Raw genomic sequence first — 25,211 nt, forward strand, 5'->3', positions numbered from 1 at the left:
GCGTCCGGCGAACAAAGCGCCAAACTTTCAGCTGTACAGTGCGTTTCAGTGCTCTAAGGCAAGTGGAGAAGGAAACACATCCACCCGATGGAATGGTAGGTATTTTCCTTAAAGATTCGATTCAAAGAAGATCGATAGACCGAGCATACTGTTTTGAAACGCACTGTCGCTTGTGTGTGACTCACCGTGGGGATCTGTCGAGTATTTGCGAGGACTCGTGGAGCGCTTTCCGGCTGAACAACTCCGATTAAAGATGGGATTCGGCAAACAGTGCGTCCTGAAATTGCCTGCCACTGTTCTCGAGAGTGCTGCCAACGGATGTCAAATTAATTTGAGCACACACTGCGACACAGAGACACTGCCACACAGAGGGCAAGGGGACACAAAGGGGCAGGCTCCACTTTTGGGGCAGGGCCTCGCTGCTCCTCTAATCTGTTCCGGCTTTGGCTTCGACCTTAGACTGGGAGCCTGGGCTGGGCCAGGGCTGGGCCTGGGCCTGGACTGGGGCTGCCTACGAAATCAAATTAATCCGGTTTGTTATTTCATCATGCAACGTCAACGTCATCATCATCAGTTGCAACAACAGACAAAAGACGCAGAGGCAGAAGCAGAAGCAGCAGCAGAAGCAATAGCAACATTTTGCAATAATAAATAGCAGACACACACACACACGCACAGATACTCGCATGGAAACAATACAGGTACACAGAAGCAGAGATACACAGATACACAGAGGGAGAGATGGTGTGCAACTGCCAAAGGAGCGGAAAATTTCATTAACAAGGCACACAAGCAACGTCCGCCTTGTAGGGCCCCAGCCTGCGTCCGGAAAACAGGGCCACAGAGAGAGAGAGAGAGAGAGGGGGGAGAGGGAGAGGGAGAGCGGAAGCGAGAGAGTGTCAACGATGCTCCTAGCCGCCAGGAGGCAGCCATCGTCCAACCATCCAACCATCCGGTAGCCAGCCCCGGCAGCTCTCTGATAATTTAATCAACTCTCATTGAATTATATCATTTTGCAATTTGGAGCCCAGGCCATGCCCCCACTGGCTGCCGGGCCCTTGGCTGTCACAGCCCCTTTATGTTCCGCTCCGTTTTGTGCCGTTCCGGCTACAGAAACAACATCCCATCCCATCACGGGCCATCATCCAGATTCAATCGTCATTATGATACCATGCCAGGGCCGGGCCGGGCGTGGCTGGCGTCCATTTTGAGTGCGGAAATCAAAGAGGGAAATGCCATAAATTTTCAAAATTTGCCGGAAATTTGCCGATAACCGAAACCCTGCCGCAGATACGTGTGGTGTCTGCCCCTAGGTGTCCCTACAATCAAACCAATTGCGGCTCCTGCAAGTTCCCCTTGAAACGCCTCCAAATATTGGGTTAATCTTAAGCAGAACGCAATTATCATAGAGCTCTCAATCGTATCGAGTGGAACGGGATGGCCAGCAACTTAATCACCATTTTAATCTATTGATCCGGCCTTTCGGGTTACCCAATGTGACTTTCCAACCGCCGACCACGGGTGGGGTGCGGTGGTGAGGGGTTGGCCGGATAATGACAACCATTTTAATATAGATAACAGCCTGGACAATCTGCTGCTAAATGATTACTAGACCCATTCCCGTGCCCATTTCTATCCCAGCATCGATTCCAATTCCTATTCCGGCTGCCAATACGCTGCGAATCACGACATCAATTTGCTGATTGAAAATTTATTATTATACGAGAGTACGAGTCCGAGTCCGAGTTCGAGTTCGAGTGCATGAATGCCTGAAGGGGTGGACAGCCACATTTTTATGGACCGAAACTGAAGATGCCGCCGCCTAGCGACTGGCACTTGGAGACTGTCACGCCCACTTTTCCGACTCTCCGACTCTCCGACTGTCCTGCAGTCCGGTGGGTGGAAACGCTTTTGATTTATCGAACTATAAAATTGCTGGCCAGCCAAATTGAACGATGACGAGGTCACAGTTCGCTCGGTGGGATGGACAGGGGTTCCGCACGAGATCACGCTCCCTACGCATCCCTTACATTTGCATTGATGGAGGATTGATATTAATCGATCCACTGATCGATGAACTATTATTGTACGATGCCTCCCCATCTCTCCCATCTACTTCCCATGGCATCCCCATCTCTCTATACTTCCCATGGCATTCCATAGATCCCATAGCTGGACCCAGGACCAGACAAAGGTGAGGCCCAATTCTTGTCCATAATTAAAATATTGGTAACCAATCAAAGGGCCAGGATATGGGCCAGGGTATGGGCCAGGATATGGGCCAGGGTATGAGCCAGGGTATTGGCAGGCATTTCGATTCCCGTGGGGGGGGTGCCCCTGGTTTTTGCCACCTGGAAGGAGGCGGAGCTGGCGGTGGAGCTGGGGAGTACGAGTACGAGGGGGGAGGGGAAAGCCTCAAATATTTGCTCACTGGTGCTGCAAAATTGCGCAAATTGCATATGCAGTTCGCAGGACCTCTCGTCCTTTTCAGGTGACATGTGCACGAGAATTGCATTCGATTGCATCTGTGTGTGTGTGGTCTGTCTGTCTGTGTGTGTGTCTGTGTGTCTGTGTGTTTGAGGGGATTTAGCCCGGCTTTGTGGCTGTGTGCGGCGGCATGCGGCCTTTATTGGTTTACTTCATCAACTCGAACGGGGGAGTGAGAGTGGGAGGGGGTGCGGGGGCGGGTGCGGGTGCGGGAGGGAGTCGGAGTCGGAGTCAGTCAGCCATTCGAAGCGTGTGGAAATTTCATAACGACATCCCGCACTTTATATGCAATATTCAATTGACATTCGCGGAATTTGTTTGCTTTTTTCTTCACCCCTCACCGCTAACCCCTCACCCTTCACCCTTTCCTCTGTCTTTTTGCATTTTCTTTCTTCAATTTCCAGCTTTCATTTGAGCTTTTGTTTCATTCATTCATTCAAAGCCCAGACCCGCATAGAGGAGACAGAGACAGAGACAGAGGGAGAGACAGAGAGGGAGAGAATGATGTGGGGATGGGGCTTTTCATGGAGCTTTGCGGATTAAGAAATGTAAATGCAAAGTGTTGGCGCTTTTTTTGCCTCATTCTCGCGAGTAATTTACAAAAACGGAACTAAAGGCTTGACTTTGGAGTCACTCGGACTCCGCGTACAGTCGCCTCATATTAATGACCTTTACTTGACATTGGACGCTGCCACTGCCACTGCCACTGCCGCTGCTGAATGCTGAATGCTGAACTATTAATTACACTCAAACGATGTTTTAAATGCATCATGATTAATGAGCCGATTTTCTAATTACGCGCTGGAAGAGCGTGCCTCTCGAGGGGTGGACGGAGACAATGCCGGGGGGTGAGGGGTGGGGGCGGGTCGTGCGGCCAGACAATGCCAAAAGCCGACTTCAACAATTGCACAATATTTGGACTGCGAGTAGTTTGCGCATCACACAATCGAATGGCAGTACTTCTGGGTAATCGTCCAGTCGATAAATCAATTTGGAATCAAATTAGAAGACACCAAAAGCCACCAATTGAAGAGTTTGGGGGGAGAGAAAGCCCTGGACTGGGGCCCTAAGCCACATTGCAGAAGGTTGATTTCTTTGATATCTTTATTCGGGCATTTCCGCAGCCCAATAGTAGCCGATAGTTCATCGATAGTAGCCAGTGCAGTGCAGCAGTCCCGATTGTTGTCTGTTTTTTGGCACTACCCGTCACTGTGCCACATTGTAACCTATATACACACACATACACATACATTTACTATCGTTTATTAATAATTTGTATATCGAATAAGAGCACAAAGTGTTCTCCCGACTTTAGATCAAGTTTTTCGCCGACTGTTCTATCGATAGCCCATTATGGGTTAGGTCTTTAAATATCGGCTCAGTCCGGTTATATCGGTGAGGTCTTATCAATGGGAATAGGGGATACTAGGCTCCTTCTAGGATCCTTCTCTATCGCTCTCTCGATCTGTCCCGCTCTTGCATGGGGGCACGGCAAACTCGGCCTCGACCCGCCGTCTACACCCAGCCCCCACTTCTTGCACCTCGTCTGTTATATAAGAACAGATCTTCAGCTAACACAGTCTTGAACCGACCCCTCATATCCCGAAACGATCTAATCCTCTAGTTGTAGTTGTAAGATTGTAAAAAAAACTTTGAGAAAAACTTGTATGAAGAAACATCTCCTTATAGGAGAAACTTTCATCAAGCATCATCTCCTTATAGAAGATAATATTAAAAGGAAAATATGAACACAACAATTATTTCACATACAAGTTAATGAAATGATGTATACAAAAATTGTTTAAACTAATTATCTTTCAATAAATTTAGCAAAAAATACTGGGATTGACTTTGAATGAATATAGAATGTAGTTATCCGAAGATAATCAGATATGGCAGAATAAACAGGGAGCTTCCGAAGAAGGCAACGATTTCTAGGGGCTTATTTATTTCATTATTTTCCATTAAGTTTCTGTAAACTCAAATTTCATGGCCTAAAACTTGGGAATTCAATAGGATGATTGAGTTTTGTGAGTCTCAAGGTTGTCTTACCACGATTTTGCCATCTCCCGATGGCCTGAAGAGCCCCGAATAGGCAGATGGAGCGGCACTCTCCCAGTGCCGACTCTTTTCCTATGATTCAGGGCAGAAGCAGTGCATCCGCAAGGCCATAAATCCCACCCGATCCCCCCCCCCAGTGCACAGTGCGCACCCACAACGGACGAGGGGGGAAGGGGCGCCCAGCTTGAGACAAGCCGCGAAGCAGCATTGCAGGACGTCGCAGGATGTGGCACTGATTCGGGTTTCCCAGTTGAGTAGTTATCATCAAATTGGCAAGTGCACGACGGCCTCGGAGCAGTCTGCGGACGCGTGCCGTCGCAGCAGGTTGCCGGTTCGCATTTTGCTCATCATCAGAGGGATTGGGGCAGGGGGCAGGGACGGGGGGCAGGGGCAGGGGCAGGGGCAGGCATCCCACCACACTCACTGTGAGAACTGTTGCAATTTGTTTGTTTGTTTTGCCTTGTTATGTCGTCGCTTTGTTTTCCGAGCACACCATTTGTGGAGGGTGCTGCCCTGCCCAGCCCAGCCCTGCCCTGCCCTGCTCTGCAAAGGGTTGCTCCGGGAGACCATAATCAGCATCATCCCACCCTCGGAGCCAATGCGAGCCCTGCTCCTCGGAATCATCAGTTTGTTTATGATTAACGCGCGCTAATTTCATTCATTTCGCACTCAATGGTCGCAGGGTCTCGCGGGACTCTACGGAGCACACTTATGCTTATTGGATTTACTCGAGCGTCCGCGCCGCTCCGCTCCACTCTGATCTGTGGGAAGGGGGAGGTTTCCGGGGCAACCACTATCTGTTCTGTGAGTTTCACACGACCGGCCGACCGCAAGTACCCCGGGATAACCATTATCCTGCGGCCGACACAGGATCGCGGACGATTTGCCGCTGATTGGAGTTGACTCCGAGGTGTCAAAATACAAATCCCGAACCGCCGTCGAGCCGAAAACTTATTTGATCATCATTATCATTATCATTGGGACTGGGACTGGTCCTGGGACTGGGACTGGTCCTGGGCCTAATAATCTTATTAGAATTAATGAAGGAATTTCCAATTTGAGGCGACAGGCGCCGCCTGCCTGCTGCTGAGCGCCAGCGATTTAATGTTAATAAGTCCTAAACGCCAACAATGTGGGGTCCTGGAGGCCAAATAGAAATTCCTCGATGGACGTGCCCCAATGCCAGTGGGGAAAGTGAGTGCCAGCATCTGACACAGATTACGAAACGAGTGGGTGGCCCCACAGAGGGCGAAAGCTGTGCGGGAGGGAGCGGGGGGGCATCTGCTTAAAGCAACCTCTTTTTTGTACATCCGATGGCTTGGAAATCGAGTCTTGAATTGGCCCAGCTCGGCTCAAAGCTCAAACCACTGACTTCTTTGATTTGTTCCCCATTTTATGATTTAATATTCCTCTCTCTCTCTGCCTCCTGTGTGTGTCACTGGCAAGCCTTGGAGAAAGGCGCTGGCACCGTCGTCATGGACAATGGGGGCCATGGGGGCCATTATAATCATTTATCGAGGCGTTCGATGGCCGATTGACCCAACAATCGAAGACGCAACTGCAGGTGCCTGTCGCCTGTCGCCTGTCGACAGCAGTCAACATCCACAATCCACATCCACATCCACATCAATGTCGTCATCATCATTTTCATTAATGGTAAACCAATCATTTTTCAATTATATTCACCGCTGGATACAAATTGTCTGATTTGCGTGTGCCACAAGAGCCAGTCGCAGCCAGAACAGGCCGAAGGGGAGTCCAGGACTGGTACTGGGACTTCGATTTGGGCGCCATGTCACGCCTACCTGACACCACCCTGCCTCCCCCCTAACTAACAGTCCACCGCACAAGTTCGTCTCCAGCTGCCAGTCTCTCGTCCCGTTATGTATCTGACGCGAGTGCCCTGCCCATCGCTGGTCCTGGCGGAAGGATGGGGCGAAGAAATACACAAGGAATCGACTTGTAAGGACTTGTAAGAACCACTTTTGAGGCACTTTGTAAAGAGGCTGGTTCTGGGAGATTCTCGCATAGGGTATCCCTGTTTCGGATGGGCTTCTGCTCGTCGGTCGTGGCTTCTTCTGGTGGGTTTTTTTTGCTGGTCGAGGCGAGGCTGTGTGAGGCGCGACAAACCAATTGAAGTGTCAAACGCATGCAGGCGACGCCGCGTGGCGCCACGCCCTCGAATTGCAACAGTTGATAAAGTGCACAACTTTTGCGGGTTAAGCTGGCAGCTCCGACTGTGCCGTATAAATAGTCTGGATCATGCTGTGACCAGCCCCTGTCCCTGTCTCTGTCCCTGCCCCCCGCCACCATCTGCAGCTCCAATCCGGGGGCCCATTATCCGACCATAATTCGCTGACAATTCTTCAATTACGGCTGCAGGTGAGAGCAGGGGAGGACCAGGGCTCTGGCTCTGGCTCTGGCTTCGGGCGGGGAGGCAGCTGACAAGGCTCATTGCCCCTGCTCGAGTGCGTGCACGCCCCTGCCGCAGAAACAGCCACCCAGCCACCCACTCAACAATGAATGTTTCTAATCTATAAAATTAATTTTCTCAAAACGTTTCCCCGTTTCCGGGTAAGTGTTTTGTTTGCCTGCTGAACCCCCGTACCCGGACACGGACCCGGAGCCGGAGGTCCCACTGGGACCTGGCAGGAAGCTCAGATTGTAAAATGCTCGCATTTTTCCTGTAAAATTTTTCAACAGTCGGGAGGGACTTTCACTTTATTCAATGAATGCCGTTTCCCTTCCCCTTCTCATATACTTATTGTTGGAGTATCTCTCTCTCTCTCTCTCTCTCTCTGTGGCAAAGCCAAAACGAGAAACCGCAGTTTCCTTTGAGCCACAAATACATAGAGCCCCTCCCACCCACCACTTGTTGTTGCAAATTAGCGTGAAATGCGATTTATAATGTCAATTGTATCTGGATTCTGTTTCAGTTTCAGCTTCACTTTTAAGCTTCCATCTCCGTCTGCGGCGGGGCTTAGACATAATTGAAAAATATGCTCACAGACAGCGAGATGAAAGTGTGGATTAGTTGGTTGCACAGCAAGTGGCAAGTGCCAGGGGGCAGGGGGCAGGGGGGGTGGGGGGTGGGAGACTAGATGAAACAGGTTCCCCAAGGAGAACAAGTTACGTTTCCCATCAATCAATGGCAGCCAGCCATGAATGACCATCAATCAAGGAACTCCAACTCCATCTCCAACTCCATCCCCGTCTCCATTCCCGACTCTCACACCAGCTCTCAGTCCAAGTCCGATATTTGCCCTAATTGCAGAACGGGGCCGCGCCTAATTTCCGGCCCATCCACCTACGGAATGCAGTCCTGCCCCTTTCCGGCCAACCCTTTCGCAGGCCACCCGCCCGATGGCTAGCACAAACAATGAAACTGTCAAAATTTCGCTTTGCTTTTTTAACAAATGGACTCCACGCCAGCAAAGGAAATTAGTTGGCCCGGGCCACACTCTCAAATGAAACAGCAGAATGCCTGCTCCGAACGGGTTTGAATATGTGACTATGTATCTCACAGATACTCGTACTCTATTCGGTGCTGATTCCGATCATCCCAACTGCTAATCGATCCAAGATCATTGGGTAACAGCGATAGTTCCCTATCTGGCCTGCTCTGCAGTGGGACTCCATTTGTCCTAAGGTAGATGGTGCCTTAAATACTCTCTGAAATACTGAAAGATAGCGACGGTATATCCTGTTCTCGTATACTCGTATGTGGTATCCAAATTGGTCCCCTTCAAAGCCTTCCTTTTGATACGTTCTGCTTGGGCTTCGGTTTCTCATAGGTATATGGAGGCATAGGATAGGTAAAACGATTCTTAGAGATTTGGGGACTTTGAATTTAGATCTAGATACTTGGCAAAATGTTCACTCCACAACCTGTTGGATTCCAACTCCTCTGGCAGCGCCACAGTCCTTTCGTTATTGATCATGATGGCACCTCTATAAGTCCCAGGGATCCCTCTCTCCATCTCCATCTCCATCTCCGTCTCCGTTTTTGTTGGCCCTCGGCAGCCTCTGCTCAAGTGGCCGTTCTGTTTCAATTGGGTTTTCGGGTCTGTTTCGGGCTCTCAGGCTCTCAGGCTCTCAGGCTCGCGTTTCGGTGCAAGAAAATTAAGTATAACTCATTATCGCAATCAAGAAATCCTTTTGCTCCGCTGCCACACTTGAACGGCAACACCAACAACACCAACACCAACAAAGAGGAGAATACAGTTTGCTTTGTCAGACGGTTGAAATCGGATTTGTTGCTGGTTGCACACCAATTTTCTACTCAAAACTTATGACAGCCAATTCGAGAGAACGAACGAAAATTATACAGACACTAGAGGGCTGCTGGGACCAGTGCATGGCATGACTGTTCAGTTTTTCAATATACATATATGTATTCAAATATATACATATATACTCGGCTAAGTACGAGTACATGCAGTCGCTTCTCCAGCGAGGGTCCCTGTCCCTCTCCCTGTCCCTCTCCCTCTCCCTGGCCCTGTCCCCCGCCCTCCTGCTGGCCCGCCCGTGCTGCGGGGCTTGTTGAAATCAACATCAAACCTTTAATTTGATGATTCTGCAAATAATTTGTCGGAGTCGGAGTCGGAGTCGTTGACGTTTTTCTGTTTCGTAGTGGCAGTCGCCAGTTTCCAGGTCTGTCTGTTGACTTTTCCGCGCAGTCGAGGCGTGAAAATATAATAACACCTTTTTAATTATATTTTCCCCTGCCCGTGCCCCTGCCCCCGCCCTTGCCCCTGCCCCTGTCTTCCTCCTCGACTATTCCCATTGTTGGCAGCGGGAAAAAGTGAAAGGCTTTGGGGGCAAATTAACCAGAATTTGCCACAGTCGCCAAATTAGACTGATCGCGGCGATTCATGCTCATTATTAGAGCTAGTGATTCATCCTCCTCCTCCTCCATTTAAGTCTTCAAATCATTGCGAGTTGAATGCACTGCGGAGTGGCAGACCCACCGTATATGGCCAACAGTTGATCGCTTTTGGATGGATGTGCCATCGTGTATTTATAGCCCCGGCAATTGGTTAGATGTTATTACAGTCCGGGAGATTCTGCGGGCAAACCTTTTTGGGAATGAACTTCACGAATCACCCTCTGGAAGTGTTTTCCTCCAACATGCCGATTCTGGGAGAGAAGCCACACAAGTCTTTTGATGATCCATGCAGTGTATGCATCTATGATCTGGTTTATGGGAACTGAAACTCTGAGAAAACTCAGGCGCTTCCCAGATGAACACTCAAACACACAGGAAATCCACAGACAACAATACCAGTTTCCAAATGACTAATTTTCCAATCCACAAGCCCTCTCTCTCCCTCCCGAATCGGGCTATAATAACGAGTTCGTTGTGTGGGAGCTGGAAATTGAATTGAATTGAATTGGAATTGGAATGGGGCTGGGGCTGGGTTGTACGATCGACGATAATGTTTATTGAGTAAATACAAATATAACACATTCCGTTTGGATTGTCATGCGATAATTACGCCTTTCAAAACGCGATAATAGGCTTCATTCAGTGCGGATCCAGCTGATTGCCCTCTTCCTTGGATTGGGACTGGGACTGGATTGGATGATGACAGCACTTTGGGCGAGAAATCGTTAGCCGGTGCCTAATTGTTGGCTGAGTTTTGGCTCCCCAAAAGGGAAAAGTGTTTCAATTACCGCCTCGGCACCGTTTTTCATTAGATTAGTCTCGACAGCGACTCGATTGAAGCCATCGAGTGGTGGAAGTAGGAAGGAAGAGTAGACAAAAGACTATTCAGGAAAAAGAGAGATTGTTGGCTCCCAGGGACCAGCAGGCCGACCAGGAAGAAGGTAGCTCGGGAGAGCCTCCAGGCTCCAAGTTTCAAGCTCGTGGTCTCTCTCATCACTCACCATCTAGCAAGGCAGCAATCCCCATCGAAACTTTGATTCAAGAAACGCACTTTGGAAGTGGGAAGACAACGTGGAGGAAGAGCATGCCTGCCAAGAAGGTAGGACGAGGGAGCCTTCCTACTGCCCGAATCGCAAGTCCCTGAGTACTGATCTTGCCAAAACTATCCGCACTGGACTAGACCAAACAATAAACCCTTCTCGCGGTGGTCACGGGTTCTAGTGATGCTCCTGCGTGAAGGAAGTCCCATCCTTGGAGACCCGCCCAGGAGGTGCCATGAGGCGGAGATGTCTTAAAAACACATGCATAAAAGTAAGACAAGAAGCGAAATGAATTGGAATATTTTGAGCAGATTGTTCAGGCATTTTGGGTTGGTTTACATCTATGGAACTATGTCTTTGTGCTTCGTATCGGGAGGGAATGTGGAGTAGAGTAGGTGGGGGGGATTCATTTCTGGGCTATCGGCTAATTGCTGCCGCAATCGATTTCTAAATGAGCGCCTCTCCGCTTCCACTCCAGTGGCCAGAGACAGAGGCAGAGAGACAGAGAGACAGAGACCCAAGAGGCCTGCCAATGGAAGCGTTAAGTGCTTAACAAGCTACTTTCCCACTTCAAGACACGTACGCGCAGGGGAGGCACAAAAAACGAACGTACTACATGTTGCATGGTGTCTGAAATACTCCGAGATGACGGCCTCCGATGAGATCTGGTGCTCATTTCGCGCTAATAGGTCCACCACGGTATGACAAAGATGAGGCAAAGGATGTAGCTGATGGGATGATGGGATGGTGGGATGGAGTGCGTGCTGGGCGCTGACTGCTGGGTGGAGGCCAGAGGGAAACACGGCTTGGGTCACGTTTCCGCACTGTGGGTGGGCAGAGGCCCAGGCAAATCCCACTCGAAATAAACAACAAACAAAACGCAGCAAATTAATAACAGTACCAGGGCGAGGTCCATGTCCATCTACCCGTCCGCCCAAGCGGCCTCCTGTCCACCCCCTCCCCGCCGCACATCTCCGGCGAGCAATAAGTGTAATTGCGACAATGTGGCTGCACTTACACGTGTCATCGCAACATCATCGGCCTCATCCTGCCCAAAAGTAACGTGCCACAACGCACTTGCAGCATCCACCCCGGTACACCAGGCCACCAGGCACCCGGCCACCAGGCACCAGGCACCCGGGCACCAGGAACGGTGGCTCAAACCCTCCCCCGGGATAAAAACCACAGTGGCACATTGTTCCCATTGACTTTTACATGTGTTTCTTCGGGGAAAACACTCCCCCTCGGCACTCCATCCCCATCCCCACCCCATCCCCATCGAACTAACTGCCTGTCAAAGCGAACTTTGGGGGATTACGTCCCATGACAGATGATAAAATAAATGACGATAACTGTTGTAAGAGACTACAATATTAAATGAAATTATCCATAAGCACCCAAAAGCAATGCATAGACCACAAACATTATAATGGAATGACGATTGGAACCCTGAATTACTCTGCTTCAAATGGAGTCTACCTGAAGGTGAGTTTTGGTAGTGGTTTCAGTGGTACTTTGATTCCAAATTGAGTAACTTTCCAAGCATCCACAAGTCTCCAAAGTAGCCCTTATGGACAGCAATAGGTATATAGATCACAAACCGATCGAGACCCTGAATTGCTCTGCTTCAAATGGAGTCTACCTGAAGGTGAGTTTTGGTAGGGGTTTCAGCGGTACTTTGATTCCAAATTGAGTAACTTTCGAAGCATCCACAAGCCACCAAAGTAACCCTTATTGATAACAATAGGTATATAGATCACAAAACCGATCGAGACCCTGAATTGCTCTGATTTAGATGGAGTTGATCGAAGCATCCACAAGCCTCCAAAGTAAACCCTATTGATAACAAGGGGTACAAACCGATTGAGACCCTGAATTACTCTGCTTCAAATGGAGTCTACCTGAAGGTGAGTTTTGGTAGGGGTTTCAGCGGTTGTCGATTCCTAATTGAGTAACTTTCGAAGCATCCACAAGCCTCCAAAGTAACCCCTATCGATAACAAGGGGTACAAACCAATCGAGACCCTCAATTACTCTGCTTGAAATGGAGTTTACTCGGAATCAGGCTTATGTTGATTCCAAATCGTGTTACTTTCGAGGTACTTCTGTTTTCTGTATCACCTTGAATCTCTCTGGGACTGTTCCCTGTACACCCAAAGAACTTTTGGGGCGGTTGGGGCGGGGAGACCACAGCCACCCACTTGCTGTACGCGTTTCCGTTTCATTTTCCTGGAAACCTCAAGTGTGGAAAATTAAAATCCACTCATTGCTCCACTCCCCTCCCTCTGGCATGATGTCGGGGTTGACATCGCCGGGCGGAGGTAACACAATACGCCGGGCCGCGTCGTCAGCAACTACTTAAAACGCAATTATATGCATTATTATTTGGCTGCTGTGGCTTTATTTTAATACACAAATACGAGGAATACCGCCAGGAGAGGGAGAACCCGGAGAACGCGGAGAACCCGGAGAACGCGGAGAACCAGTACCCGGTATCCGTACAAAAAATGGAAGACGACGAGTATTTAAATGCCCACCTCAGCTACTAATTATTACCAGGAAAAACTCTTGAAATTGACGTTTCATTTTGTGCGGCGGGGCACGTCAACACCAAAAGAGTGTGTGGCAAGCGGCCCGCGAGGGGGGCCGGGGAGAGGGAGAGAGGGGGGAGGGGGGCGATCGCACTCCAGACTGCAACTCGCTGGATTCTCCGTCTGTTTTCACTCAACAAAAGGGGTACCCGAGGTCGGAGTAGGAGTAGGAGTAGGAGTCCCTCTCCATCCCCATCCCCATCCTCATTCCCATCTCCATCGAAGAGTCGAAGAGTCGTCGTGATTATGCACAACCCGAAACGATCGAACTGCAGCTCGTCTGCTCCCTGCTCCAACAGATTAACGCACTCGAGAAATTATAAAAAAATAATATTTTTCTTAGAACTGATACCATTTTAAGCGAATTGGTACTCGGCGCAGAGTCAACAAAATGAAGAAGTTTCACGATCAGCGGCGGCCTGAGAAAATGCCTCGGGACCCCAGAGCAGAACAGAACGGGCGGAGAGAGCGGCGGGCGGGGAGAGCGATGTGAGGCAGGTAACACGATCGCCAGCGATGTGGAGGCAGACGGCATTGCGTCAAGTGGCAGCATCGGCGAGTCGACTTGTCTGCCACAAGTCTGTTCCCCTGCCATCGACTGCCCTGGGTCTGGGTCTGGATCTGAGTCTGGATCTGGGTCTGGGTCTGGGTCCGCTTTTGGTTCCCAGGCAGCCCAGACAACCACATGGGTTGGGGCAACTGCCAATCGCGGGCCGCAGCTCCAATGACGCTTGCACATTTTGACCAGAGCTTCATTCAGAGCCGACTCTGGCTCTCTACGAGTATCGAGACATTGTTCAGTTCAGTTGGATGCGTCGACACTTGAGTAAATTAGTTTCGTAGAACTTGTGGGCCGGCTGGCCGCACTGACCATTGTTATGGGCGAACAACGATTCCAAGACTCCAATTCGAGTTTGAATAATTTCGCTTTTCACAGATCTATCGAGCACAGTTTCCAAGAGAACGCCCAAGAGAACGCCCAAGAGAGCGCCCTAGAGAGAAGTAAGGCTCTACTAAGATGCATATCCTTTGAGCGATGGCTTTGAAGGGGTAAGGATCAAACACCAAGGGTCATATTTGCCTACCTTGTGGTATCGCAAATGCTTCCTTTATCCATTTGAAACGCTTCTAAGAAACGAATGAATGAATGAATGAATGAATAAGTGCGAGTACGAGTAACCCGCTCTGAAACTCGTTCGCCTTGGCTTCGGGGTTGCAAATTTATTCACACAGAAACGTGTAATTGCCCAGACACAAAACACAGCAGAGCCAGAAGGCATACACATACTCAGGCACTCACCAGCACACACACACACACACACCAGCACATACACACTTACACGAAGACGAAATTGGCAGCACAAAAAGTTCTCTTGGCAAAGTTATCGAGGAGGACAAGGAGGAGGAGGAGGACGAGGAGGAGAGCCCACCGACTCGATTCTGGGGCGTCCCGGGTGCACGTTCAGTAGGTGCCCCAGTGTGTGTGTGTGTGTGTGTGTGTGTGCGAGTGGGCGTGGCAGCCACTGCTAGTGGCATGGAAAATTAACAATTTTTCAATTAAAATCAATACCGAGTGTGTACTTGTAGTCGTAGTGCCTTTGCGTTCCCTCTTTCGGCACGGCACGGCAGGGCACGGCTCGGTTTTGGTTTTGGTTTTGCCTTCGGTTTGAGCCCAAAAAGCAAGCAAGTAATGGGTGCGAAACGGGTAGAAGTGGGGGTGGGGGTGGGGGTGGGAGGTGGGAGGTGTCAAGGGTAATCTGCATGTGTGTGCGTGTTGTGCACATTTCATGAAAATAGCTTAAGTGCCTGAAAATATGCAACGCATTCGATGCTGGCGACGAGGACGACAAGCGAACTTTGGCTTACTCTCAGTGTGCGTGTAGTATGTGTGTGTGTGTAGTATGTGTGTGTGCCGTTGTTCTGTTGTTAGTTTTCGGGCGCCGTCGTTGCCAGCCAAAAGTAGAATTTCTAAAGCCCTTTTTTTACTCAGACTCGACTCTGAGGCACGCACACACACTGGCAAATAGTGCCGTTAGTTTCACTGACACTTGCAGGCCCCGCACATGTCTGTGTGTCTGTGTGTCTTTGTGTCTGTGTATGGGCAGATCCTTGCCTTGCCGCCACTCCTCTGCTTTCTTCGCTTCCGGTTCGCTCCTCTTTTGCATCGTTTTGCGGTTGTTTGGGTCTTTTTCGAGTATTTTGTGGTTGTCTAACTGTTGAGCCCTGCCGTCCTGCCGTCCTGCCGTCGTGCTCCACTGTGCTCCAGCTGTCAGTGTGTGTGTGTGTGAGAGAAAGAGAGCGGGGATGGACTCCATTCGTGGGCACCGCAAACAACGTTAAATGCAAATTTACGCCCTTCTCTTTGCCCCTTTTGTCTGCCGCTGTCTCTGGTCTGGTCTACAACTAACATGCCCCATGCCCCGTGCCCCAATCCGCTCCGCTCCGCAGCCCCCCCCCCCGTGTGACCCTCATCAGCGATACACACACAAAATGGCCGTACTTTGGCGCCATTGCTTCAGCCAGTTGTCCTTCTCCTGCTCCTTGTTGCTGCTGCTGCTCTTGATGACTATTGCCGTTATTGCCCCAGCCAGCCAGACAGAGACAGAGAGATAGCCACAGCCATCGCAAGTGGAAGTGGAAGCTCTCTTCCTCTCTCTCTCTCCCTTTCCCCCTTACTCCCTCTTCCTCTCGCTCACACACACACACTTTCTGGCCAAAATTGAAGTGTTAGTAGTAATGCTACTAATTGGACTCGCTTTTAGCAACGCTTCATGTGCCCCCAAGCAAGCCGAAGCCCCAAGCAAAAAGCTCCTTCAAAGTGCCCACTCAGAATGCTACACACACACACACACACACACACACACACAGGATAAGCCTTGGTTGGTGGTGTGCTACTCTCCAAAGTCTATAATTGGAAAATTTTACACACTCGAAATTCAATTTTGCACTACGACTGCGACTGCGACTAGAAGTGCCACTGCCACTGCCACTGCAACACAACCATTTGCCGAATGGCAGTTGAAAGTGTGGCACGGAGCGGCGCGGGTGGTGCGGTGTCCTTAGCTGGGGCTTAGTGGGTTAATTGCATATATATATACAGATATATGTACGCTTTTCGCAGCACCCCTTTTAGGTACAGTTGGATGTTTTAATTAGCGGAGATAAAAGACGGAAAGACAGACGGATGGTGAAGGGAAATCCGATTACAACGATAAGCAAAGCCAGGCCATGGTTTGCATTACAACAGCTTGACTTGTTATCGATAAATGGCTTGATTAATATCCCGCTTTCGATTATCCATTGATGAATCGATCTATTTCACTCATCGGAAACTATCGAAAGTTTGGATCAAACCAGTGCTGGTTTCGATTTCCACTCTAGTTTAAATGGCATTCCGATTATTTATCGATCGATTGGGCTTCGTTCCGGTTCAAGCAATCCATTTATCGACGAAACAGCGGGTCCTAGGTCGATGGAGAGACCCGCCGCAGACACTGTCGGTGCTATATACTATATGCTTGGTCTGTGCGTGTGTGCCTGGGCACTTGAGGCATCCCAGCCAAGTCAAGTCCGATGCCGATGCCGATGCCTATCCGATAGCGAACCCGTTCGACGTTCGACCCAGACTCCGTGGCTCTGAGTGGGGCACTTGCGGCGCGGGCAGGGCTCTGAAATCGCGCCATAATTACACGAGTTTCTGTCGCTTTTTCTTCGTTTTTTTTTCGTTTTTTTTGCGGCTGCTAATCAAACAAGGACAGGGGTAGAGGCTGCTTTCGGTGTGCCTTTTTAAGGGTGGCAATTTGCCAGCGTTGAAGTTCACTCGATGAAAGCACACACACACACACACACACACACACACACACATGCTCCATCTCGCTCTGGGGACCATGTCGCTCCCTCTCTCGCGCCCGCTTTGGGTATCGGGACTTAGAACAATAACGGCCATTAAAATGCTTAATTATAAATTCGCAAACGTAGCTGAAAATGTTCTCCTCTTTTTTTTGTCGCCCTGTCTCTGTCTCTCTCTCGCTCTCTCTCGCGCTGCGGCCCGGCTGGGCTGCCCAGCGGGAGAGAGCCGGGAGAGCTGACATTGACGAGGCGGAGGCTGCGTTAAATGATTTCCGGATTTTGCGTTGTTCGCAATGCTGTGGACATGCTCCTTGAGGCCAGCCAACTATGCGAGAGAGAGAGAGAGAGAGCGAGAGAGGGAGGCCGCACTTGAGACACTCCTGCTCCACTGATTGCTTATTAAAAATGGTTAGCCCCTGCCCCCCATCATGGAATGACGCTGCACACACAGAAAGCCACAACGAGGAGGTGTGAAAAATCAGAGCACTGAAATCCAAACAAGACGCAGCTGACGATGACAAAGGAGCTTCGAGCCCCGGAGGAGAGGAAATGCAAATTCCTTGGCCGCGTTTTTGTTTTGCCAACAGCCAACACCATCTCTGAATCGTCTCAACGGATGTAATTAGTTCGTTAATTCATTGGGGAGCCCATTAATGGGCCTGGTCCTCGTCCTGGTGCGAAGACAAAGCCCATTACCCAGTACCCAGCACGGGAACAATGGCCTTGTATCGGGTTACCTGTCGGAGGTCTGACTCACCTGTATGCGATCCTCGGGCAGCTCCGTCTTCAGCGAGAGCATCTCGCGGGCATACACGTCCGGGTAGTGGGCCTCCTTGAAGGCCTCCTCCAGCTTCTCCAGCTGGTAGCTGGTGAAGATCGTGCGGCTGTGGCGGCGCTTCTTCTTCTTCTTCTTGCTGTTCGGCCCCACCCCGAAGCCGTTCAGCCCCTCCATGCCGAAGTCCTTGGGCGCCAGGGAGCCTGAAATTAGTGGCAGATACAGTATTTGTGGCAGTTCAACAAACTCCCTCCCGTGTGCATGCCACATGCCGCATGCCGCATGCCCTCTTCCCCGTCCCCATGCCATATTCTTGTCAAATTAGTTGACGAGTCTCCCATGACCCACAGAGCGAACCGGAACCCCCCGCCACATGTGGCAGTTGGCGCTGAGGCTGCGGCTGAGACTGAAGCTGAAGCGCGGCTCTAAGTGGTTTTTTTTTGTGTTGTTTTAAATATTTAATAATTGTATCTAGTTTCCCACTTCTCTGGGGATTGTTTTCTTTACTCGACTGCTCTTTTTTGTTGGGGATTGTCACACATCATCTTCGGTTCCAAGGAAAACCCCACTTGACATCCGAACGATTGAAAAGTGAAAGCAGCCAAAGGAAGATGGGATTGGAGATTGGAGATTGGGGATTGGGATTGGGAGATGACAGACGCGGTAGCTGCGTTGACAGGGGTCTTGATGACTGCCAGAGGACTACGAGTCGCAGCCCGAGAGAGACAGAGAGAGAGAGAGAGAGAGAGGATCCTTTCGAGCCGGCCACTTGTGGGCCAAATTGCAAATCGCCACTTAGCGGCTTCGATCGAGGTTTGAAGATGCCTCAGGCCTCGGTTTGGCCAAATCAAACGCTGAAGCACCCGGAAAACACACACCATTCAGCGGTGTAAACGATGGAGTGCCATGTCTGGGTCTTCATGGGCCTGCGAGGAGGCAGGAGGCAGGAGACAGGTTGGGAAAGTATAGAAAACAAAACACACAAACATGGAGCGAGGGACATGTCCGGGGGGAGGGGGAGACGCAGACCTCGACCGAATCCAATTCGCATTGAAATCCGATATGAAAAATGAAGTAGAGATGAAGAAGCCTGTTGTGGCTGTCGAGTTGTTCGAGTGAAGCCCTGACGGGCAGTCCTCAGCCGCCGAGCCCCGAACCCCGCACCCCGTCCCCCGCACCCCGTCCCCCCATCACACATCGTTGTGTTCGCCGCCGTGGCTTGGGCATGGGAATGCTGGGATGCTGCATAGGCATATCGATGCCGACTTGATTTCCACTAAATGTGCAGCGGCGGAGTGCATAGCGACCAATCGCGTCTTGAATTACGGCCCAAAACGCATTGCAGAGCGTCGACTCCGGGTGTAATTATTTTCGCATTCGCTGGAAAAACGTCCAAAAACGAAACGGCCCGTGATTCCCTCAATTAACGCAGCCAAATAGAGACCTCCATAGGCCCTCGTAATCGCAGATACATGTGTGCCAGTGTGCATTTCATCAGCTCCATGAAAAGTTGTGTCTCTTCTCGATCTGCAGCGGGGGCAGCGTGGGGGCTTTTCCAATCCATGAACAGTGTTGAACAGCAACAATTGTGATTATCATAAGCAAGGGCCGGAATTAGTTAATTTCGGGGCCCACTAAAGTAGGCAACGGCAGATTTTGTGGCTCTGGCATCGCACTTTTAATGAGCTCCACACACAGAGGGTGGATGTTGGGCTTTATTGAAAGTTTCGCCCCGGAAAGGATGGATGGAGGAGGGTGGGGGGAAGCAGCATGCCAACATGCCTGCCAGCACCCACACACAGACACACACACAGCACCCACCCACACACACATGCATCACAACATATTAGCAATTAAAATTTTCTTAGTTAATTACTTTAAGCAGACGACGACGCAAGGACGACAAGGACGACGTCAGCACGAAAATTTCAAAAAGCAAACAAGAACGAATGGGCGGCAGTGAGTGCCGACGCCTCGGATACCCTAGCAAATTGATGCCCTCTTATTCTTCGACCGATCAATGCCCATCGTTGGGTTGGAGTTCCCATGATCTGCGGGCAATGATCTCGAGGGATGTTCGCTATAGCGGAGGAGACAAGGATCTGGGCCATCTCACAGCACCCGTCGGCGAAGGGCATACGAAATGTGGCAGCAAAACGAGTGGCAACAACAGAGCGCTGCCACTCTCTTTCTATCCCTTTCCATCCTGCCTTCGCCCTTTGCCTGGCAGACTGTACAAAAGGAAAGCTTTGTACCCCGCCCACCGCCCACCGCCCTCTCCTCCTTCCGCCCAGCGAGTGAGTTTTATGAAATTTATGCGCATTTCACTAGAAAATTTAATTAGGAAATCTAATTTGCTCAAAAGCGCATAAAAAATGTTGTCGCTCTGGGTCCTGGGTTCGTGCTCCTCTCCCTCTCCCCCTCACCTTCCCCCCCTCTTCCACTCTGTCGCTCCTTGACTTGTTCATTTTGTAAGCTGCGCGCCATTTTTGTTAGCTAGCCGCAGTCTCCACGTGGCTCCACATCCATCTCCCCCTCCATGCCCATCGTCATCCTCTAGTTGCCCCCATTCCCGAGTCCCCCCCCGCTCGCTATGCATCAAGTAACCAACAAAATGACTAATTCCTCTCCCATGTGCCAGCTAGTGTGTCTGCATCGGTGTGCATGATGGCAGTGCGGCATGTGTGTGTGTGTGTGTGTGTGTCTGTGTGTGTGTGTGCCGCATAAACAGTTGCATGGCAAAATACGCTAATAAAGTGGCTGAGTTGTTGGCAACGCGACGACGCATCGTCTCGGCAGCGCACTGCCGTCGCAGTCGCCGTCGCCGCCAGCGTCAGCGTCAACGTCAGCGTCTGCGCCAGCATTGATGTCGGCGATGGCGATGGCGATGGCGATGGCTGTGGCGTTGAGGGGCATTTGCAATTTGCATTAGCACCAAAGTGGCTGCGTTTTTGTGCATGTGTGTGGCATGCCCCTCCCCCCCTATCCGCCCCCCGGCTGCCATCTATTTTTGCTTATTTTTGTGTGTGCTTTTTTCGTACTAATTAGAAATTAAATTGAATTATTTGCTTGAGGAATCAAACAGAAACCAGAAAACGCACAAAATCACTCGCACACACACACACAGAGAGAGAGAGAGAGAGGGAGAGAGAGAGGGAGATGGAGAGTGGGGGACAGTAAATGCTTCAATTAACATCTTTGATATACGACAGCGAATGCTTTCTGCTGCCCCTCCCGAAACCGTATTTAAACGGATGCCCCAAGAGGGTCCAGGGTGTTTGATGGCACATCCTTAGACCCTGTATGGGAAGGAATCGACCTCTTGAGAATCGACTAATCCATTTCATTCATAAATTAAAGTGTTTCCTGTGCTATCCATTGATATTCCATGGCTTAACGATTCATTTCTGTGGCTGGCTTCACTTTCCCTGATGCTCCGTCGGTGGTCGTCGATGGTCGTCGGTGGCGGATATGTCCTTCAAGCGCCTTCGTCTGGAATTTATTCACGAAACTCGCTTTGACAACGGGTCTCCGACATTGTCCAGCGTTTGTTCCTGTCTAATTGCTCTTGTCTGTCTCTTTCTCTCTCTGTGTCTGTCTCCCTCTGGTGCAGAACAGCCCTTGGCCCCCTCCGCTCCGCTCCCTCCGTTCCGCTCCTGTTGGTCGTAATTTGCGCACTCAATGGAAAATTGTTAATTAGATTCCTTGCTTGTCGTGTGACTTCGTCTTCTCCTGCTGCCACTGCCACTGCCTGCCTCTCCATCGGGTCCATTGTTATACATCGTTCCTGCTGATCCCCACTCCGCCTCCACCTCCACCTCCACCTCCACCTGGTGGCATAGTGCCCCTCTGGGTTGCAGCATTTTAGTCAGCTTTGTGTCAAAGTTGGTTAACGTGATTGCTGTTGCCATATTGCCCGGCCCCGGCCCCACAACCCTTTCTCCCCTAGCCCCAACCCCAGGCACAGGCCTCGCCACCTCTACTTTGGGCCACCTTTCCGCTTCACCGACCCAAGCAAACTCAACGAACTTTAAGTGCAAAGCGCTTTGCGCCAACAGCAAACAAAACGAAAGCAACAACAACTAAAACTACAAAGACAACAACAACAACAACAACAACAAGAGGAGTGTCACAATTTTTGCACTAAACTTTTTGCTCTTTCACTTTTTCTGGGCCTTCGGTGGAGTCTCGACGCGGTAACGATGTGCAGAGGGAAAGAGATGGACACCAAGGTAACACGAGAGAGAGAGAGCAGCAGAGGAGGAGGAGATTGATCCGTGAATGTTCTCCTGGAAGACGATCGAATCGACTTCTTGGAGCGGACAGAACACATGGAAGCCCTTTCCAACTATCGACTATCGGCTATCGGCTATCGGCAACCATGAACAGTTTCCCGCTGTAGAGTCCATGTTTCCTATAAAGAATGATTCCCTATTTTGGCATTAGACTGCATTCACTTAGCCATTCATTTGCCCATTAATATTGGGCACTCGTTCGGCTTTCTGGCTGGAAACAGTGACATCTCCATCAACGTATCATATTTCTGCTGCCGACTCTTTCCCCGAATCCAATCTCCTTTGGCGCACAGGTTGTCCATCCACAGCCACAGCCACCCTTGCAGCCCCCCCCCCCCTCCACGGGCGTTGACATATTCACATTCAGACAACGGGTGCGATGTGAATTGCGATTGGTTTCGCTTCACACATGTCATCGTCATGCGAGTGAGTGGATGATTCGAACGCTGTTGTACCCTACACCCGGGGGGTATTCCGACTCTTCCGATTCCCAGCTCTAGGCAGGTCTTTCCCTCCTCTGGACCACATAAATCTAGTAAAATACTCGCCAAACATTGGAGATACAAGCCACAGCTCGATGGGTAGGTCCGATATCCTTGGGGTTCCCGATTCCCAACAAAGTCCGTGGGCAAGGGTATTCAAGGACCTTCTATTCAGAGCTGGCCTTCACTGTTTTTTGTGTTGTTTTCTCGTGTCTTACGTGTTTCAATTAGGACCCGGCGGGGGTGGGGGCGGGGAAGCTGCCATCGGATTCGCCATGGCCAGCAAATAAAACTTAGACACGCTCGGGAGGGATTCGCGGCACAATGGCAGAGAAAGGGGGAAAAAAATGCCAATTAAAATCTTAGCCATGACAAGTGCATCACAATGGGGCGAGACAAGTGCAGCAGACACCGGGCGAATGTCATGTGGGTGGCTCTCCGCCTCCGCCCCTCGCTGTGGGGCCCTCCCACTGGCCCGAGCACCCACTCGGAGCCACCATTCAAGGCAAATTGCCCTACTTGTCAGTCTCGGCTCATTCTGTTCGCCGTCGTCTTGGCCTTTGTGTAATCGTGTCTTGCAATCTGCTCGCAGCGCAGCAAATGGCTCAAAAGTGGCTGCCAGCCCCAGCCCCCAGCCCCAGCCCCAGCCCCAGCCCCTTCATCATCATCTCCATCTCCATCTTCATCTCCATCTTCATCTAATGTTGTTGCTGGTGGTGCTGCCTCAAGTTCCCGACTCTGGAAGAATGCAGGCGTCGAGTGGCTCTGCTACTAAAGGAAGACTTAAGCAGGGCACTTCGCCCCATAAAAACAGAATAGAAAGAATGCGCGGCCAAGTGGCCAAGGGGCCAAGTGGCCAAGTTCGTGTTCCCCAGTCAGAGATTAGAGTCTTAGAAGGGCCTACCAACAACAACACACAGAAACAACAGCAATAGCAACAGCAACAAAAAGGCAATTAAGTAGACAACAAGACAGAAACGAAAGTGGCTCAAGATTGAGGGGCTCACAGTCTTCCATCAGCTTTCAGAGAAGGCCTTGGAAATGGTCTAGGAATGCCTGAAAGAACACCTGAAAAGACTCTATAATCCATTGATCCATACATGCTATCGAGATACGAGCTTTCTTCATTGGCTTAAACCCCTTTCTGTTCAAGGGTTTGTGGCAAGGTAGAGAGCATCCTTCCTGAGGATCGTTCTGCAGATCTCTCAGTTGTTTCTTTGGGGATCCCGTAGATAGGTTCTTCCCTCAACTCACTCATTGGTGGCCCTCTCCCTCTCCTGCCCCCCCTCCACCTCCACCGCCGCACACCTTTACAAACCACTTGGCACTCCACAATCCATCCATCCATCCATCCAGGCAGCCATCCCCCTTTTCGACGATTGCCAGAGCGTTTCTTATTAGACAAGTTTATGTGAGCGCTTCGCATTTCTTTCGCTTTGTTTTTGGCTTGCATCTGTGTCTGCGTGTGTGTGTGGCGAAAGGGTTAAGGCAAACGGAGGACAGGACATGTGTCCTACGGGGAGATGTATGCGCGTGCAAATTGCGTATAAAAGCGTATGTTGAAAATATTTATTGCCCGTTGCGAATGCAACAAAATGAAAATGAAAATTTCATTATTTGACTTTTGTCTCTCGCTCTCTCCATCTCTCTCTCTCTCTCTCTCTCTGGCTGGCACTGTATCTCCCCACATGTGTGTGGATTTTTTGCTTCTGGCTTCTTTTTTTTGTTAGCTAAATTGTTTATTTTATTAGCAATTTGGGAAATTTATGTGCCTGCCAGGCGAAAACCCTTGCCTCCTGCCTGGCCACGCCCCCGCTGCTGGGGCAAGCGGTTCGAAATGAAGCGCAGGAATGCCCATTAATTAGGGCAGAGACACATACAGAGGCAGAGAGAGAGAGACGAATGCAGATGCAAATGCAGAGAGAGAGAGAGAGAATGAGTGGTGCTGCCCTCTGTTGGCCAGGGGAGGGCCTGCGACTCGGTCAGCGCGTGAGCTTTTCCCCCTGCCAGGACTGCATTGAGGTCGGCGCATTGCCTACCTTTGGGCGCCGCACTTAATCTCCGCCACGCCACAGAGTCCTGCCCCCCGACCCCGTCCGAGTTTCGGGGCGGGAGGGCGAGCTTACCTGGCAAACACGTTCCGGCGCCTGCCGCGAAGTTCTTCAGCTGCGGAAAGCCTAAGGAGAGAGGGAAACATTGATTAAATTAGACACGGAACAAGTACTTGTACAATTATTAGACATTTGTATGGATTTTAGGAACGCTAGGACCTGCGATCCCATTGGGGACTCCCATTCTGGTCTTCAGTGCGAGTCTGCACTGTGCTCAGCACTCGCCGAGGGCGACGGGTTATTTATTAGCCATACAAAGGCCGAGGAGGCCCCTCCCTGGGCAGGGCAGGGCAGGGCAGGGCAGGGCAGGGCAAACACTCAGAAATGCAAATCGATGCCCAGACAAGCTCCTCCTCGTGCACCACCGCTGCCCTGCCCCAGCCCCTGCCCCTGCCTCTTTCAGGGGAGTGACATATCAAAGCAAAATCAAATTTGACAGACAACCGCGCTAATTTCTGGTCGATGTTTCATTGTTTCAAGGCGTTTGCTCCGTCTCGTCTCGTCTCGTTCGGGTTCGGGGTCTGGGACTGGGCCTGGGCTTTGTGTGCCTCTGCCTCTGCCTCTGGCTCTGCCCCTGAGCCGCGAAAGGGGTTGTCCCTGCCCTGGCATTTCCCTCAATTGTTTCTCGCTGAC

General features: G+C 50.6%; 1 protein-coding gene across 1 annotated transcript in view; it reads right to left on the bottom strand.

The window, feature by feature from the left end:
- Nucleotides 1-25,211, bottom strand: part of Vsx2 (Visual system homeobox 2) — a 36,543-nt gene that overhangs the window by 4,976 nt on the left and 6,356 nt on the right. Inside the window, exons 2-3 of the mRNA XM_001355657.4 lie at nt 24,594-24,644; nt 17,673-17,893 (exon numbers count right to left, since the gene is read on the bottom strand). Coding sequence (XP_001355693.3) covers nt 17,673-17,893; nt 24,594-24,644 — 272 coding nt within the window. The remainder of the gene's footprint in view (nt 1-17,672; nt 17,894-24,593; nt 24,645-25,211) is intronic.

The sequence above is a fragment of the Drosophila pseudoobscura genome, chromosome X (assembly GCF_009870125.1).
Source record: "Drosophila pseudoobscura strain MV-25-SWS-2005 chromosome X, UCI_Dpse_MV25, whole genome shotgun sequence".
In the NCBI taxonomy this organism is placed as follows: Eukaryota; Metazoa; Arthropoda; class Insecta; order Diptera; family Drosophilidae; genus Drosophila; species Drosophila pseudoobscura.